This window comes from Aptenodytes forsteri, unplaced genomic scaffold, assembly GCF_000699145.1.
Source record: "Aptenodytes forsteri isolate BGI_AS27 unplaced genomic scaffold, ASM69914v1 Scaffold366, whole genome shotgun sequence".
Taxonomy (NCBI): Eukaryota; Metazoa; Chordata; class Aves; order Sphenisciformes; family Spheniscidae; genus Aptenodytes; species Aptenodytes forsteri.
In genome coordinates this window covers 1941227-1957192 of record NW_008794621.1, presented here as the reverse complement: position 1 = coordinate 1957192, position 15966 = coordinate 1941227, and the positions used below count along the sequence as shown (strand labels likewise).

The window sequence follows — 15966 nt, the reverse complement described above, 5'->3', positions numbered from 1 at the left end:
CAGGAGAGAATTGTTGAGCCTGTAGGTGTGCTCACATGGTGCAGTGCAGCCTTACATAGAAATGCTCATTTCAGTTTGGAAGTCTGCACAGTGATAATTCTTCCTCAGCTTTCTTCTTTGGATGAGTCTTTCACTGTGGTTTGCAGTTAGCATCTCCTGTTTTGTACTGGATAATGCTGTCTTTCAGGTGGTTAAGACCTGGATAGGATGTCGTTGCTATTGCTGAATGACTTCCTCTTGCCCATATCCTGGTATAGAAAGAGGAGACCCCTTTTCACAGGGATTGAATGAGTTAGGGAATATGTGTTGACCTTTTTCATGACAATCTTCCTAGGCTGCTAAGTCCTGTTCTTTAAGATGAACCAGTGCTCATTTGCGTACCTTGCTTTTGCCAGTGCCAAAGAGCAAGAGAAAAATAATAGGTCGAATGTTCTTTATTCCATAATGACAATCAAATGCTCCATCATCTAAGATCATCCTACTTGTTTAGAAAGTGCCTTTCTTCTGTATTTAACCAGCACTGGTTTAACGTGGTCTGAACATATACTGAAAGCTGCTCATCTTTTAGTTCTGGCCACTGCTTACTGAGTTCTTAATTTGATTTTGCAATACTTCAAGAGTATGAAAAATGGCAGGAAGAAAAGAGAAGGAGCTGTTGTTTTTACCCGCCATTTCTTCCTGTGTAATGTTTGTGTCCCCAGACTATCAACAGTGTGCAGTGCACTCACAGTTTTAGGGAGCCTTTCGTCACTTAAGTTTTTCTCTTTGGACGTTGACCCCTATATAAAGATGACTTGTATGGTTCCTCTGAAAGAAACAAGGTTAACTTAAAGTCAGACTAGTGTAGTATTTCTTAATCTACTAGTAGTAGCTTAATTATGTGCCACTTAATCAAACATTTTTTTTTTCTAGGTTTGTTTGTCAAAGAGGAAAGAGTCTTGCTCCATGAAGATTTTCCGGGTGACTATAATAGCTTTGATTGCTGTTATGGCATTATGGTAACAATTAATTATCAACAAGTTGACTTGTTTCTCCCTTCCCCTTTCTACTTATCTCATCAGAAAGAAGATTGCAATTTTTTTCTTCTTCTCACCCTTCCTACTCAAAGAACACAATGTATTAAAATTAACAGTGAATATGCCTGGTAATATTGTAAAGTTGAAGTTGTTTTAGAAAAGTGAGATATTCATGTGGTGCACACACAACTAATCTCTGTCCATGTCACAATGTATGGTGCACCTTGAATATATCTCGGTGGCTCGTGCTACAGGTCCAAAGCTGGACCTGTGAGTCTCTGCGTGTTTTACGCAATCATTCTGTGCCTAAGTACAATTTCTGATGTACAGAGTGATTCTGTTGTGTGAAATGAAGCTGGACTTGTTCCCAGTGTGGTGGGCAGCCCTGTGACTCTGAAGGTTTAACTTGTGACATTGGACTTGTGGAAAGGAAAGTATGCTCTGGACTTTTGAGATTGCCATTTTCTGTTTCCAGTCCAAAAACCTGTGGCTTACAATCTCTCTGAAGTGAACTGAGTACTTTGAACTGGTGTTGTGATTCTATTTACAATGGAAAACTGACCATATTTTGTGTTGAATTTAGCTGTATACAAGTATCTGACCTAAAACCCATTAAATTAAGTTGAAATTTTTTCCACTAAAGGGGAAGTGATCAGATAGTTAACTCTTACATTAATATATTTGGACAAGGTGCTGTCAAGGTATTATTCATATTATGTTACATAAGAGATGGATGTAAATCTACGGAATAATTCTCTTTCTACAGTGCTTTGACAATATCGACCCTGTATTTACTTAGCGTTCATGACAGGCGTTTTGAAAAACATCCGATTTACAGGCAAGTAGTTGAATTAGTGTTAGTGAATTAGAATTAGTAATAGGTTGTGGACCAATCTGTTTTGGTCCACAACTCTGATGTCCATTTCTTAATGAATCGTTTTTCTTTTTCTTCATCAGCGGTACCTCAAGTTCTGTTGTACTCTCTCCCTCTACCACTACAGCAGGTACTGTATCTCTGCTGGTCTGCATACGTGTAACAGGCTTTCAATTTCTGTGTTACTATAAAATGGCAATAGACACACAGCACTAGTGAGAATTATGTCTATTTTTTTTTCCCCTTTAGCATTACAGGGGGAAAGCACAATTTCTCAGAGCACGCAACCCATCAGCAGGATCCCTGAAGTGAATTTCTGTGACATTTTGCCTTGTGACAAGGTCTATTGTTGTCCAATTCATCAGCAAAAAGTCAAATCTCTAAGTTATGAGAAAACCAATGCAAAGGAGAAACGTAAGTTGAAACATTAATTTCTATTATTTACCATTTGAATAAACAGTATATGAAGAGTGTGGGGGAAAGGGCAAGAATCTTTAAGTGTAGTTAGCTTCCAACAAAAGTGCCTAGTCCAGAGGATTTTAAAAATCCTGATGTAACTAATCATCACTGCAGTCAATATGTTTTTTAAAAATTTGGCCTGGTTACCTTTAAGAATTCTGGGTCCTAAGATGTTTTGTCAGGTGTCACTGTTCTTCCTGGCCATTCATGGTAAATGATTTCATGTGAACCAGAAAGTCACTAATCCTTCTAATTAACCTTTGGCTACAGTTGGCCAGGAGTTGATTGGGGGTAGTGGAGGGTGAATTAACAGATGTAAAAAAACCCAAAGTACTTAGTGGTGTCACAGTGTGGTGATACTACACCTTTTCTCTGGGCAGAGACAGAAATTAATTGTGAGAAAACATAAAACTTAGAATTAAAACTCTGCTCATTCAGGCAGGGTTTCTGAGTAGAGAAATGTTATTTGAAGGCAGAGCTCTATGAAATAAATTACTTTTACTGGAATGAATTTTCTTTCAGATATTGTCTGCCAGATTTTATGTGTGTAACATATGAGTAGATGCATTGTTTACAACTTCTAAAATATTTATAAGAAAGATTTTATACATAAGGGTATGTACAAGTTGTTGGAATCTGTATTCCTCTTTCCCAGACCTTAACATTGTCGGTGTCTAGAAGCAAGTGTTAGTATTACTAAACCCAGCATTCATACTCTTCCTTTCTTGGCCTTGGGAGCAATTCTTGCTCCAACCACAGTTGACAAGTTGAGGTGAAATCAGGGACGAATGCAGTTCAGACTGCGAAGTACAAATGTCTACCAGGGCAGGCGTTGCCAATTGCTGTGACACTTACCGCACAAACTGTTTCAGTGGGATTCACCCACTGCCCATTCTTTATGCTGCAAAGTGCTGTTGTCTGCACACAAGCCGCATGTAAGTGGTCCTTGTGGTTCTTGTGATTAGTGCTGCAGTAAGCCCTGTGGCAGGTATAGCTCAACACAGTGCTTTCAAGAGGTCATACCTAAGTGATTTGTATTGCTCTGAAGCCTGAAAGAGTGTTGATTAATTAAAAAGACGTTAATCTCATTTACAAATGAGGGAACTGTAGACGGATTAAAGTGAAATACGAAAACCTTCTATCCCCAGCTGGCTGCTTTTGATATTAGGTGGAAAGAGGAGATAAGAATAAACACAAAGCATTACCTTCTCAAGGTCTTATGCTCCAAATAGCATTAAGTGTGGATCCAAGAGTGAAAAATCAGCACAGTACACAAGCTACTGAAAGATTTCAGATCTGCACAAGTTTAATGAAGCTGAATGTATCCCCAGACGGAAGGTAACAATGTCAATATGAAATCCAAACAGAAGGAAAACCAACAAGCTGCTTAATGTAGCTGTATCCAAGATAAATGAAAAGGAAAATGTTTTCAGAACAAAAAGCTAAGAGTTAAATATGGGGAATAATCAAGATAAACAGTGGATATTTTAGAATCAGCTGATTAGTCTGATTCACGGAAAGGTAAAACTATTTGACATTACAGTTGAATTAAATGCTAATTTAGGAGTTCATATTTAAGAGACCTTTTACTGTTCCACCATGCGAGACCTGAATTCTGTGGGTGCAGGCTACTGCTGAGTGTGTCCAGTGTAGATCCTAATCTGTTGCATCTCAGATTTGTTGAGGAGAAGGCTGTTAGGAGTGTTGAAGTAGAAACAAAAGCATTCATAAGCAAGAGAAAATTTATTAAACAAAAATTCAGCACATCTTTATGTTGTCTAGCTTAATGTGGCCTTTTTCCTCATACTTTATTTAAGAACTGATTTCTCTGAAGGATTTAGACTTTTGAACTCCTATTGATCTCAGTGGAAAGGAGGAGTGAGAATACCTTTCAGCACCTGGGCCTTTTCTGCTCTCTGCTTCCATGCCATTAGTTCTCATTGCTTGCCCCTTCGTGTTAAGTGTCACTGGTAACCAGGGGCTGTCTGTACTTTCTCTTAGAGTGTTGTTTCTCCCTGGTGTCTCTCCCCTCACAATAAAAGCTTGGTGAGGGCTCCTGCTGGATTTTGATCAACTTTGTGCATTTTCATTTATTGTCTCCAGATGGTAGTTAATGGATTCATAGCAAGGTACTACCACAAGAAATCACAAGCAGGTTTTTTCCATACTGCTTATAGAATATTACAACTCATGTGAATTAAAACCAGAAAGTGCTTGAGGAAAAAAAAGGACACCAAATTTATTGGATGAGTTTATCTGAATCTTATCTGAAGATAATGGTTGCCCTCATTACATTCTGGTCATGCCCATACTTTTATATTTGTTATTGAATTGGATCTTCACACCCCACATGGGCCTTTGAGAAAGCCCTCAGAATTACTGTATGTGACAGAGTAGAAGTTTACCACAATTTATTGAAGACTGCTACAGTGATTTTTGGTGGTTTCTGGTGTTCTCAATTGGCAACTTGAGCTCCAAATAAAAATAACTTCAAGGGTCCTGTTTTCTACATTTCATTTGGATTGCATCAGCTTAAAGGACAATGAAATAGTAATTTTATGAAGAGTAAAAAACCAAGTAAAAATAATTTTCTATACTGGTTACTGAATCAGTTTAAATAGTTGAAATCTTAGTGAAGTAAATCTGTCTTCATCCTAGTTTTTATCCAAATTTCTGATACCCACTTAATGCTTTATTCCGTCATCTGTCAAAGAATCACAGTATTCAATGTTTAGTAATTCAGAGTACGTAATAAATATTCCTGCCAGCACTTGCACAGCTGAAGTATTGTATCTACAGGGAGAACATCTTTCTTTCAGTGAGCAATCTTTTACCTTTACCAGGGGATATAGGTTTTCCTACGGAATAGTTCTCTGTTAATGAAAATGTAAAAAGGCAGGGAATGTTTAATGCATTGCTAACATATCTAGACTATTAAGAGGAAACAGAAGAAAGTGAAAGGAAGATGTGACAACTAGTTTGTAAATTAAAAGGAAGAATGAGAGAATGAATAGGTCTTTTTTAGATCTGCCTCAAGACCTACTGTACGTGTATAACTGATTGCATGTGTTCAGTAGCCGTTTTTCTAGGTGTGTGGCAGCAGATCAGTGTAAGGAAATGGGACAGCAGATGGCTACTAAATGCAACAGTTACCACCTAAGTTGGCAGAACTGGCAAATCTGTATGAGGAGCAAGTAAACAGAAAATGGATTCAAGGAATAACTAGCAGCAGTATCACAGATTCATATCAAAACACAAAAATGATGGAAATCCCAGAGATGATTTTATATTACATTACTTCTGGGTCCTCAGATTACAGTTATTAATGTTGTTCCATTCTCTCAGTCACCTACTAGCATGAGGAAAGTCTGAATTTTTGTATTTCCCAATACTGAAATGAAAACCAAAATCTGGAATGAATAATAAAACAATAAGGTCAATCCAGCTTTCTTGTTTCAATCTCAGTGAAATAGCGCATTTAATCCTTCCTTTTGTAAAATAAATTTTATACAATGAAGCAGTGACTTCTGTTCTAAACAGTCATTTTGAAATCAGAATGTTTCCTTTGGAAAACACGGGAATGGAGCATTTCGGTATTCTAGAAATACATGATTCTGTTTTTTCCCAGATGAAATGGTATTTGATGAAGCATGTTAGTTTAGGCAAGACCAACATTTCTCAATGCCTGTTTATTGCTAACACGTCTCGGGACAGATTCTTGGCTGGCAATTAGTGTAAAAGCACAGGAATAGCTTTAAGCCATTTCCCATGGGCTTGAAGGGCCTTTTGCCTTCCCCAGGTTGTACAATATGATGATTATTCAAAAGATCTTTTGAAGATCTTTTGAAGAGAAAATGAATAGAGTAAGAAAAAAATCATCAGCTTGTATTTCCCAGCCTAGTTCAATGTTTGAAATTACAGAGGTGACATCAGTGAACATGGTGATAATGTTGTTAGAGCTGTGTATTACTTTCTTTAATGTGGTGACTTATCCTTCTCTCTCTGAAGTAATGTGTCTCACTTGGGTCAGTCCTCAGTCTCTTACATCTCACATTCAAAAAGCTAAGTTATTCCCCTGGCCTATGTTTGTGTGGCAGATGCCTATTTATTCATTTTCTCACTAATAAGGAAGATGTGGCTTTATGATCAGATTTGTGCTGAAGTGCCTGACTGGATGTTGACTTTCACTTTGCCTCTCTAACAATTGGTGATATTCTGTGTGTGGGATGAAATCTTTTCTATTAGGCTATTCTTTGAAATGTTTTAGATAGCCTGTAGAATTTCAAAAGCTTGTTTCTTGTTATCTACAAACTTCTTTTGACTATATATATCTTCTTCTGAGTAGAGGTGCTTTGTATTTTCAAGGTTTCTCTTGTTGGTTATGCATGCCTTTATCCAAGAGATAATTAGCAAAACATCTTCTGGTGTTGTATTCATATTTTGCTGTTACAAGTGTGCAGGGCTAACTTGGGGACATTTGTACGTACATTCCTTCACAGGAAACAAAAGTAACCTGTTACCTGAACAAGATCCAGTCAAAAAATCTAATGGAAGACCTGATCTTGGAAATGACTGTAAGTCCCATATTTTTTAAAAAAACTGTTGAAATGTAAAATTGTATAACTTTGAAGAGCTACCTTTAGACTTGGAATTCTGCTGCTGGAATTTAAAGAAGTTTCATTTATAACTGGTCATTATAGAGAATTAGCACTTAGAAATCTATTAAATACCTGTGATTCACTATAATTTTCTTGTCATTGCAATTTATTCTTACATCTTCATTAGATTTTTATAGACATTCTGGCTGCCCTCTCTAGAGAGTTCTTAGACTTCGCTTCAGGTGCAATAAAATGACAAGTGACATTTTCCTTGACAGGGGCTGAAATCTTGTAAGGTGCTTAATACTGCTAACCCTTATACAGCAAAGTGGTTAAGCATATGAGTGTGGTATTTGTGTGCAGGAAATGCATGGTATGGTATAAAGGAAGTGTTTGGGGTTTGGCCCAGTTGACCTAATGGATTAAAAACGTCAGCTGCTGAAAGGGGCCATCTCTACCGTAGGATCCTGACACTGCCTGCATCAGTGGAGATGAAATGAAGTTCTTCGACACAGGACATTTGGCTTGATTTCAGGCTCCCCTTGTAGTGACTGCGCACTGCTGTCAGAGCCCTCCTGGGCTGAAAATACTGATTCTTTTCTGTGAAGATGAGTATCTGCTGATTATGTGTGTTATAATGGCATGCTCTGACATTCATTCAATATGAGCAGGATTATGCCTTGTCTTTTCTGTTTATGTGGATGCTCTGTTTTAAGGTTCGGGTTTTTTATAAATGTTCAATTAAAGATTAGGCAATATTTGGATGATAAAACATCTATACACTGGCATGCACTTAGAGCAGGTTGCTACCCGGGGCCATGTAAGGAACAGAACACAGGTTCTGCTTGTTGCCTGGGTATGTCCCTGTGGGATGATCTGGGAAAAATCCTTCCCCTTCTGATTTTTTACACGGCTACTCACCTCAGAAAAGAGCCTCTGTGGCATTAGTATAATACATGTTGTAACAAGATGCTGTGTCGTAGGGAAATGTTCATCTGTGCTAGTTCTTTGAGATGAACATGCTCAATTTCCCTCTGTCACTTAAGCATACACGTGGATATTTGCATGCTGAAAGTTAAGTATATACTACCACACAGATGTTTTATTATCAGAGCACAGGTCAGCCTATAATCATCAAGTTTCTTTGCAAAGTAGGGAACTGTTGCCGTACAACAGAGGAACAAAAACACAAAACAAGTGTTCACAGTGTGATGTGAAGAGCAGGCTTGGGCCTTCTGAACCAGGTCCTCCTTATGCTTTCTGCACCATGTTGCAAGGCTTAAAATCAGCAGCTTGATGCTGTAGGCAACAGCTGGAATCTGGCTATCTGCTGATGGCTCACACACTCCCTCCACACCTGGGCCTTCCCCAAACCGTTGGCAGTGTAAGCCTAGGTCTACTTGGGGGGATTAAACCTGTTCGGCCTCTTCTGCCTGAGGGCCCTCCACAGTTCAGACTGAAGTGGGCTGGTTTAGGGATCTGAGATGCTGCAGGTCCTAACTATGGACCTGCACTGATTGGCTGCTGTAGATGTATCCAGAAGAAGTAAGCTTTTCAGAATGCAGCTCAGTGCAGTGATTGCTAGGCCAGCTGTGAAAGCAGAAACTGTGCTGCTGTGTTAGCACACTGGTTCTTGCTGCCTAACTCTCTGCAGGGTTAATGTGCCTCAGGGAAGAGCCACGCCATCGTGGCTATACTCTTCGTCTCACCGTAACTGGCCACCTTAGAGAACACCTGCATGGCACAGGATGCTGGCCCAAGGTATCACAGGAAGCCTGTGGCAAATGGGGGAACTTTAATCCAGCCTGGTTAGGGACATAATCACTCTGGTAACCAGTTACTTTCCTCATCTTTCCTAGTAATCAGTACACCAACTATGGTTTGAGGGTTTTTTTTCCCCCAAAAACTAGTTTTTCAATGACTAGTGTCTAGATATCTAACTGTATTGTGTGCTGCCCTGAAACATATTTTACGTGTGCATATGTATAAATACAATGTATATACATCTGTTTATATATAGGATGTTGAGCTGATTCTAAAATACAAATTTTTGTAGAGTTTTTATTCCATATTCCCATTCCTTAGACTGTAAACTTCCTCCAAGTTCAGGATGTAAGTGTTTGGAAGATAGCAATATAGTATGCCACTACCGCTGTTACTAGTTGCTCCTATTGCCACAGTTTACTTAGGATCAAAGCGCATATGTATTTTTGGTTAGCTGAGCATATTTTGATTCATATTTCCTGATATTCATATATGTAGAATATTACAAAACTCTAAGTTCTTGCAAGTTCAAGGCAGTGTTTTATGAAGAAATTACAATATTCATTAGAGTTAGGTAGTTTTCCTGCACATAGGTTTAGAAACAAGTTTTGTTGAATTCCAAACTATTTCTCTCAGCAAAGATAATGTTTTTCAAATTAATGGTTACTTGTATGAGCATGGCTTCTAGTACATCAAAATGAACGTTGGCACATTTGTATCCTACTCGGACTACCATCAAAATAGCCTTCAATGTCTGCCCAAAATAAAATGTTACAATATTAGGTGCCTGCCCAGGATATTTGTCCTTGTAAACTGAACAAGGATCTTATCTCCCCTGTAATGGCAGAATGAAGGTAATCAACCAAAGGCTTTTTCCTGAGAGCTAATTTAGACCTGTAGCAACTCCTGTAGTGGCAAGCAAGGGAGTAGATGCTATTGTATTAACTGCAGTTTTGTTATGCTTTTATTAAGATTTCTGAAATAAACAAGAAGAAAACATTATTCTTAATATTTTTAGGGATTGATACAACAATCAGTTCCATACAGATTTTGGAAACTCAGCAAAGAATTGACAATCGCTATTGTAGTAAAAATCTACGGTGCAGGTAGGTAAATTGTTTTATTATGTTTTATTATGGTGGAATAGAATACCATTAATGTGGCATGGCTACTTGGCTGGCTCCTTCTCACAGTTGTTTCCTCTAGTGTGCAGGAGTTTTTTCTACCTTTTGTTAATTTTTCTTTTTAAATTTAAATGCAATTTCCATGTTTTGCAAAGATACTACCTATCTCAAAATCTTATGTGCATTAATGCCACCTTTTTCAGGTCTGGGAATTACAGCTACGTTATTCCTGTTAACAAATATACACCCATGGATGTAGAAATCTCACTGGAAATAAAGTAAGTTCAATTAAAGATAATATACACATAACAAGACAGTGGTTCTTTCTTTTTATAGTAATTCTTGCCTGATTTCTATTCTGACACTAATTTGTCCCTATTCAGAGGAGCGGGACAAACCTCTGCACAACTGAGTTCTTAACGTAGACCTTTGGGTAGATCCTTTGCTGTAGCATAGGCCCAATACCGCTCTCAGCCCAATGACAATTTCACCCCTTAATGCAGATATTAAAACCCAGTAGTCTTAAGATTCAGTTTAATAATCATTTGCGCAGACATGTTGAGGTTTTTTGGTGTAGAGAAATATTATTAGGAACATGTATATATAACTCCAGAGAACACCTTTTTTGGCCTGTTGTGCCAAGCACTGTAAAAGGGGATTTTTGTGTAGGAACCTCTGGTAATGCATAAAATTGGGACTTACAGCAGGAATAAGCAGCAAACTTACTCAACTCAGCAAATATTTTCTCCTCAAATAAAAGTCTAGCTCCATTGTGTTCTCCCAGAAGTAACAAGTCCTTTCTTTTGGGGTTCTTCTCTGAAAAAGGCCAGTGATAGCCAGAACAGCTGCCAAACACTCTGCTTGATGACACTCCATGACTCCAGTCTCTCCAAGAAAGGGCTCTGTGAAGTTATGGTCTTTAGGTCTAATCTTTTGATCTTAAATATTATCCTTGTAAACATCTGCCTTTTTCAGATAAGAGGAAATATAACGGTGCTCCTGAAGTGCTTGCTTGTTTTCTACAGCAACTGAAAATCTGTCTTTTAAGTGTATGCCATTATAAACTAATAATGCAGCCCTCCCATGTAGGGGTTAATACATCATACTCAGAGTTTCACTGTAGCAGGTGCTGAATTTATTTTGGATATTCGTTTGTGGTGTGGGGGAAGGGGCATTTTCAATCTGTACCTTTGCTATAAACTTTCACTAAACAAAGCCACAGACTTAACAAAACCCAAAATGCTTAAGAAAACCCAAACATATTTGGATAATTGCCGTGTCCAAATATTGTAAGACACTGTAACTACTTCAAAAATTTGGAAAACTTTTATGCCTGCTGAATAAATCCAAATGAAAACAACACACAGTACTGACAGCCTGTGTAGGACAGAGAATCTGCCATATGTGAATTATATGCTTTAAAATGGATGTTTCTTAAATACCTCGTTAAGGTTGTGAAAGCACATTTTGCTGGGGGTGCTTCATTGTTCCCCACAGCATAAACTGTAAATATTGATGTCACCTTTTCCCCACCTTCTGCTTTCATTTTTTCTGCTAGCCATTGCCATATCTGAGTTCCTTTGGATCTCCAAGGCATTTTTGTTTGTTTATACTCTTCTCAGAAAAGCCATCTGGTCAGCTAGGAAGTGCTGGAAACTCTCTCTAGGAATAGTTTGGAGAAGATATGACCACGGGGCCTTTGCTGTTGGAGAATTCTGAACGAAATTCTGTTTACCACTGCTTTCCCAGACAAAGTCTGGGATATTTTTACTTCTTTTTAATGATATATTTGCGTGTATACAGTAGCAAATGGGAGTTATTTATATAGGTCCCTGTTTTAAGTCTTATTATGGGTTTGTCTTCCATAAAATTGATGTCGTGTTTAGATGCCCAGGTACCCTCTGGCACACGTATGTTATGCCTATGCATGATGTAAGCCTTGCAACTCAAGCATGCCATGACCATTAATTTGTATAAAAAGTCATATGCAATAGCTTCTGGTATGAATATACTTGAAGTTTGAGGAAGTTTAGTGTACATTTCTAGATTTATCTTAATAATTGTAAAGATCACCCAGGTTTCCAAATGCAAAACACCCTCTATTCGTAGGAGGGAATCGGACAAGATTAGAGATTGGTGGCTGAGGTTTATCTCCTTCATATCAACCAGTGAAGTTGCTGGTTTATTGCTGTTCTCTGCTTTATTTCTCCACAATTCAATTCTTTGGATTTTTTTGCCTTGTATGTATTTTGTATTTATATATATGATTCTCCTATTTAAGAGCAATCGGATAGATCCTTATTTTTCTCTGTTTCTTGAAGCACCACAGAACCATTAATTATATTTCTCTGCAAAGTCACATTTGGAAATTATTGCTCCCATTATTCTTCAAGCCAAAACAGTAAGAAGGATTTCCTAGAAACCACACAGGTAAGATTTTTGCAGCAATACTCTGGCTTGTGGGGATCATTTTTATACACTGCCAAGCACATGGCTCTTTTTTCATCTCTCGCATTAAAGGTACTGTGCAAAACTGAAAATAAAATTGAGCTTTGTGTAGGAAAAAAGTGTTCATTTTTCTGATAGTTTTGGCGGTTGAAGCCATACAGTGCTGAAATAATTTGTGATTAGCTTTAACCTGCCCTTGCTCTTCAGAATGGTGTTCCCTTCTATTAGCTCTGTTTGCTTTTCATAAAAGCATCAGTCTCGTAAGTAAGATGACACGATCCCTCGAATGATGCTCTTGGTTCAAGCAACGTTGTGTGGATGCATTCTGGAGTAGAGGGAGATACGGAAGGTGGAAAAAACTTGTTATAATACCTAGTTCTGCTGAATAGCCTTATACACCACTGTTTGTAAGGAATGAATGAAGAGATAAAAGAGACCACGAAGATCTTCAGCTCCAGAGTGTGGAAAGGAGCGTAGCTCATGCCAGCTAGTCACCTTGGCCTTGTTAATAGTGTATTTATGGGCACTTGGAAAAAAGAAATAGTCCATTAGAACCTGACTTATAAAACTAATAGCTGCAAAATTCTGGTCTTGATTAAGGTAGTAGAAATCCAAATGGTACTTTGAGTCTGCCAGTCATAGCTGGCTTTGGCATGACCCTAACGAGATGCAACCTTTTTGTGGGAGTCAGTTTTCTGCTGAATTTTATAAAAATCTGTCTACTGACTCTCTGCAAGGACAGTTTTGAGTCTACTTCATCCTAACTCACCACTATAACTCTATATATCTCCCGAGATACTTAAGAAATAGGAGTACTTTTCACCCAGGGCCTTAGGAGACAGTCCTCCAAACTCTCATCTACTCTACTGTTTCCATTATTGTCTTGTGGGTAGTGAATTCCAGTTTTTAAGTCTTGAATTCACTGGAAACAATGGTAGTATTCCCCTTTATTTCTCTGTGAACAGGACTTTACCAATAAATCTCTCTAGCTAAAGTTCTTCATTGTAAAAGCAAGAGTTGTTTACGTGTCGTTCTCTGGATTGCCTCAATGGGAATAAAAGCTGTTAAAACATGTGAGCTTTTCCCAGTAAAAAAATATTTAGAGATCGGACCTTGCAAACTTTTGATCATTTCCAGTAAATTGAAAAAGGTCTTAAACTCCCTTCAGATTAGCTGGAAATAGAAGACTCTTTCAAGGCCTCGATTTGTCCACATTGCTTGGTAATGTTTATTATGGCTAAAACAGTAGGAAAGGCAACAGCAAGGATAGTAGCATTTCTGAACACATTGTAGGAGAAACCTCCCTGAAGTTGGAAGTCATTTCAGAAGCTTCTTTAGATTTCTGATCTATGGTGCCATACATGATTAATTGATTTAAATTACTTTTTTGGTGGTTTGTCAAATTAGAGCAGTTGGGATACCCCCACCCTTAAGCTGACTTTCTGATCAACTTTTCAAATGTCTTTGCAAAAAGTTACAGGCTTCTCTGCAACTGCTGCAAAGCCATTAGAAAGCCAAAATTGTCCAAGTTTTGACCTGTCTGCCATAATTCCAACAGAATTGAAATTAAGTCAGACCCAGAGAGTTTCGCAATGCAGAAATATCTGTGAAGCTTACTGCCAAAACTGGTCAAAGAGATTTCCTGTGTCAACCTGAAATCCACATCAAACGACTAAGGCTAACTAGCCTGCAGCAGCAGTAAGCATTCAGGTTTGATGTGACTCAGAATAGAAATGCTGTCTAGTTGAAGAGGTTTTTTTCACGAGGATTTTCCTAGGGACTGGAAGGCTTATTCCCTGCCAAAGGGTAGGACAGCAATCATTTGGACTCAGCAGTCTCACATAAGTTGTATCATGTGAACATATCGTCTCCAACAGAGAGAATGTGTCAGAAAGTGAAGGGAGGAGGGAAAGATGACGGAGTTGAGACACTAGAAGCTGATGAAATAAAAGTTACCATGGATCATTAGGTTAAAAAGAGGTGAGGATTGAGTTTTATGTTATTCAATGTATCACAAACATTTCAGATAGAAAATATATTATTTCATTTGTACATGGCAGGACACTGCAATCAAAAGTAGCATGAAATCTTGCCTGCATCTGTTTTTGAAATACTCAGTGAAGATGCTTCTCATATCTTTAGAATGTATAGAGGAACTTTCACTGCCTTCTGAGGACTGCTAAAGTTGCTGTTTCAAAATCAGCAGAGTTGCCATTTGCTACTGTTATACCTTGAAGCTCTCGGGCGACCTGGCACATTAGGAACAATCCCTATTTATTGTGGGATTTGCTTGGAAAACTAGAGAGGGAGTTCAGTTATTCAGAGCCAGCTGAGCGTCTCTGGGAGCCAGATGTCTGTAGGTTCCTGGGCAGAGCTGATCAGAGCAAACCCACATTTAAAGTCAGCACTTTGTCTTTAAATACTCTGACTATAGCTATCAAGTCTTGTTATCGTAATTACTTTGCACTGCATTTGTCAGTGAAATGTTTCCAGATCCTAACCTTCTCTCCAAATTAATGTGAAATCACGTTATCTAATCTCTCTCTCTCTCTCTCATTTATCATCTAGGGACGTCAGCATATTTGGACTCTCCCTGTAGCTAAATTGTATGACAGCGCATACTATTTCCGTGTAGCTGCACCGGTAAGCCTTTTCAAATGGCAACACAGCAAAAGACAAATAGCATTTGAACTGAGAGAAGATCCTCTATGAATCTCCTTTATTTTTCTTCTGCAGGGTTTTGCAGGCTGCTCGACAGATCCTTATTTTGCTGGAATGTTTTTTACTGATTACTACTTCTATTTTTATCGGCAGTGTAACTAAAATGTCGCTGATCATTCTGTTCTTTGGGGAAAGACAATGAAGCTCTTGATGTGAAAAAAAGACTTGTGAATGGCCCTGGATATTTTTTTAAACCTCTTGCTGAGTTGTATGGCACTTTCTTGTTTGTTCCATTTTTAAATTAAAAAAAAGGAGAAAAATAAAGTTTTTGATGACGACAGTAGCTCTGCATTTCCAGGAACTGTTTCTAAAAGGACGTGAGGCAATGGAGTATGTGATGTGTAAATAAATAATCCCACTGATCATAGTGAAGTTATATGATATTGTATGTATAGCAGGCAAGAACAAATGGGTAGGAGCTCTGCTGAGCTGGGATACACTCCAGTCTTCAGAAGATAGTAAGACAATAAAATGGTATTTGCAGTCAGGAAACCTGCTTCTGTCCGACAGGCATTTACCTTCTCCTAGTATCAGCTGCCCTTTGTTTATATATAAATCTATTTTTTTCCTAACAAAACCAAAAGCAAACAAAACTTTGAGAGAGAAACGTAGCACTTTGCAAATGCCCTCTAAAATAAGCGCTGTTAAGTTAGGGAACAACAGGTTGGTTCTATGGTGTCTGTAAGTATTTCCATTTCAGAAAGCAGTACCATCATTACCATTACCATTGTGTGATTTAACAACGCTGCTGCTGTTTGAATGAGATATGTTTCAGCTACCTTTTTTATTAAACTCTATGGCAGGAATGAACTATTTACTCCTAAATTCAGGTTACTTTTTTCTTGGTGTTTGTGATTTGTGCGAGTGTGATGAAAGGACAGAAATGTTTGAGAAGAATAATGTCTGCCTGCATGGCTTTCTAAGATGGATGTGGATACACACTTGCACGGGAGCAATCTTTC

The 15966-nt window shown here is 38.2% G+C and overlaps 1 protein-coding gene across 1 annotated transcript in view; it reads left to right on the top strand.

Moving 5' to 3' along the window:
* Positions 1-15106, top strand: part of MYRFL (myelin regulatory factor-like) — a 45932-nt gene extending 30826 nt beyond the window's left edge. The window contains exons 16-25 of the mRNA XM_019470465.1: positions 913-998; positions 1783-1854; positions 1974-2020; positions 2140-2304; positions 6849-6923; positions 9730-9817; positions 10039-10113; positions 12157-12265; positions 14852-14926; positions 15020-15106. Coding sequence (XP_019326010.1) covers positions 913-998; positions 1783-1854; positions 1974-2020; positions 2140-2304; positions 6849-6923; positions 9730-9817; positions 10039-10113; positions 12157-12265; positions 14852-14926; positions 15020-15106 — 879 coding nt within the window. The remainder of the gene's footprint in view (positions 1-912; positions 999-1782; positions 1855-1973; positions 2021-2139; positions 2305-6848; positions 6924-9729; positions 9818-10038; positions 10114-12156; positions 12266-14851; positions 14927-15019) is intronic.
* The last annotated feature ends 860 nt before the right edge of the window (positions 15107-15966 follow it).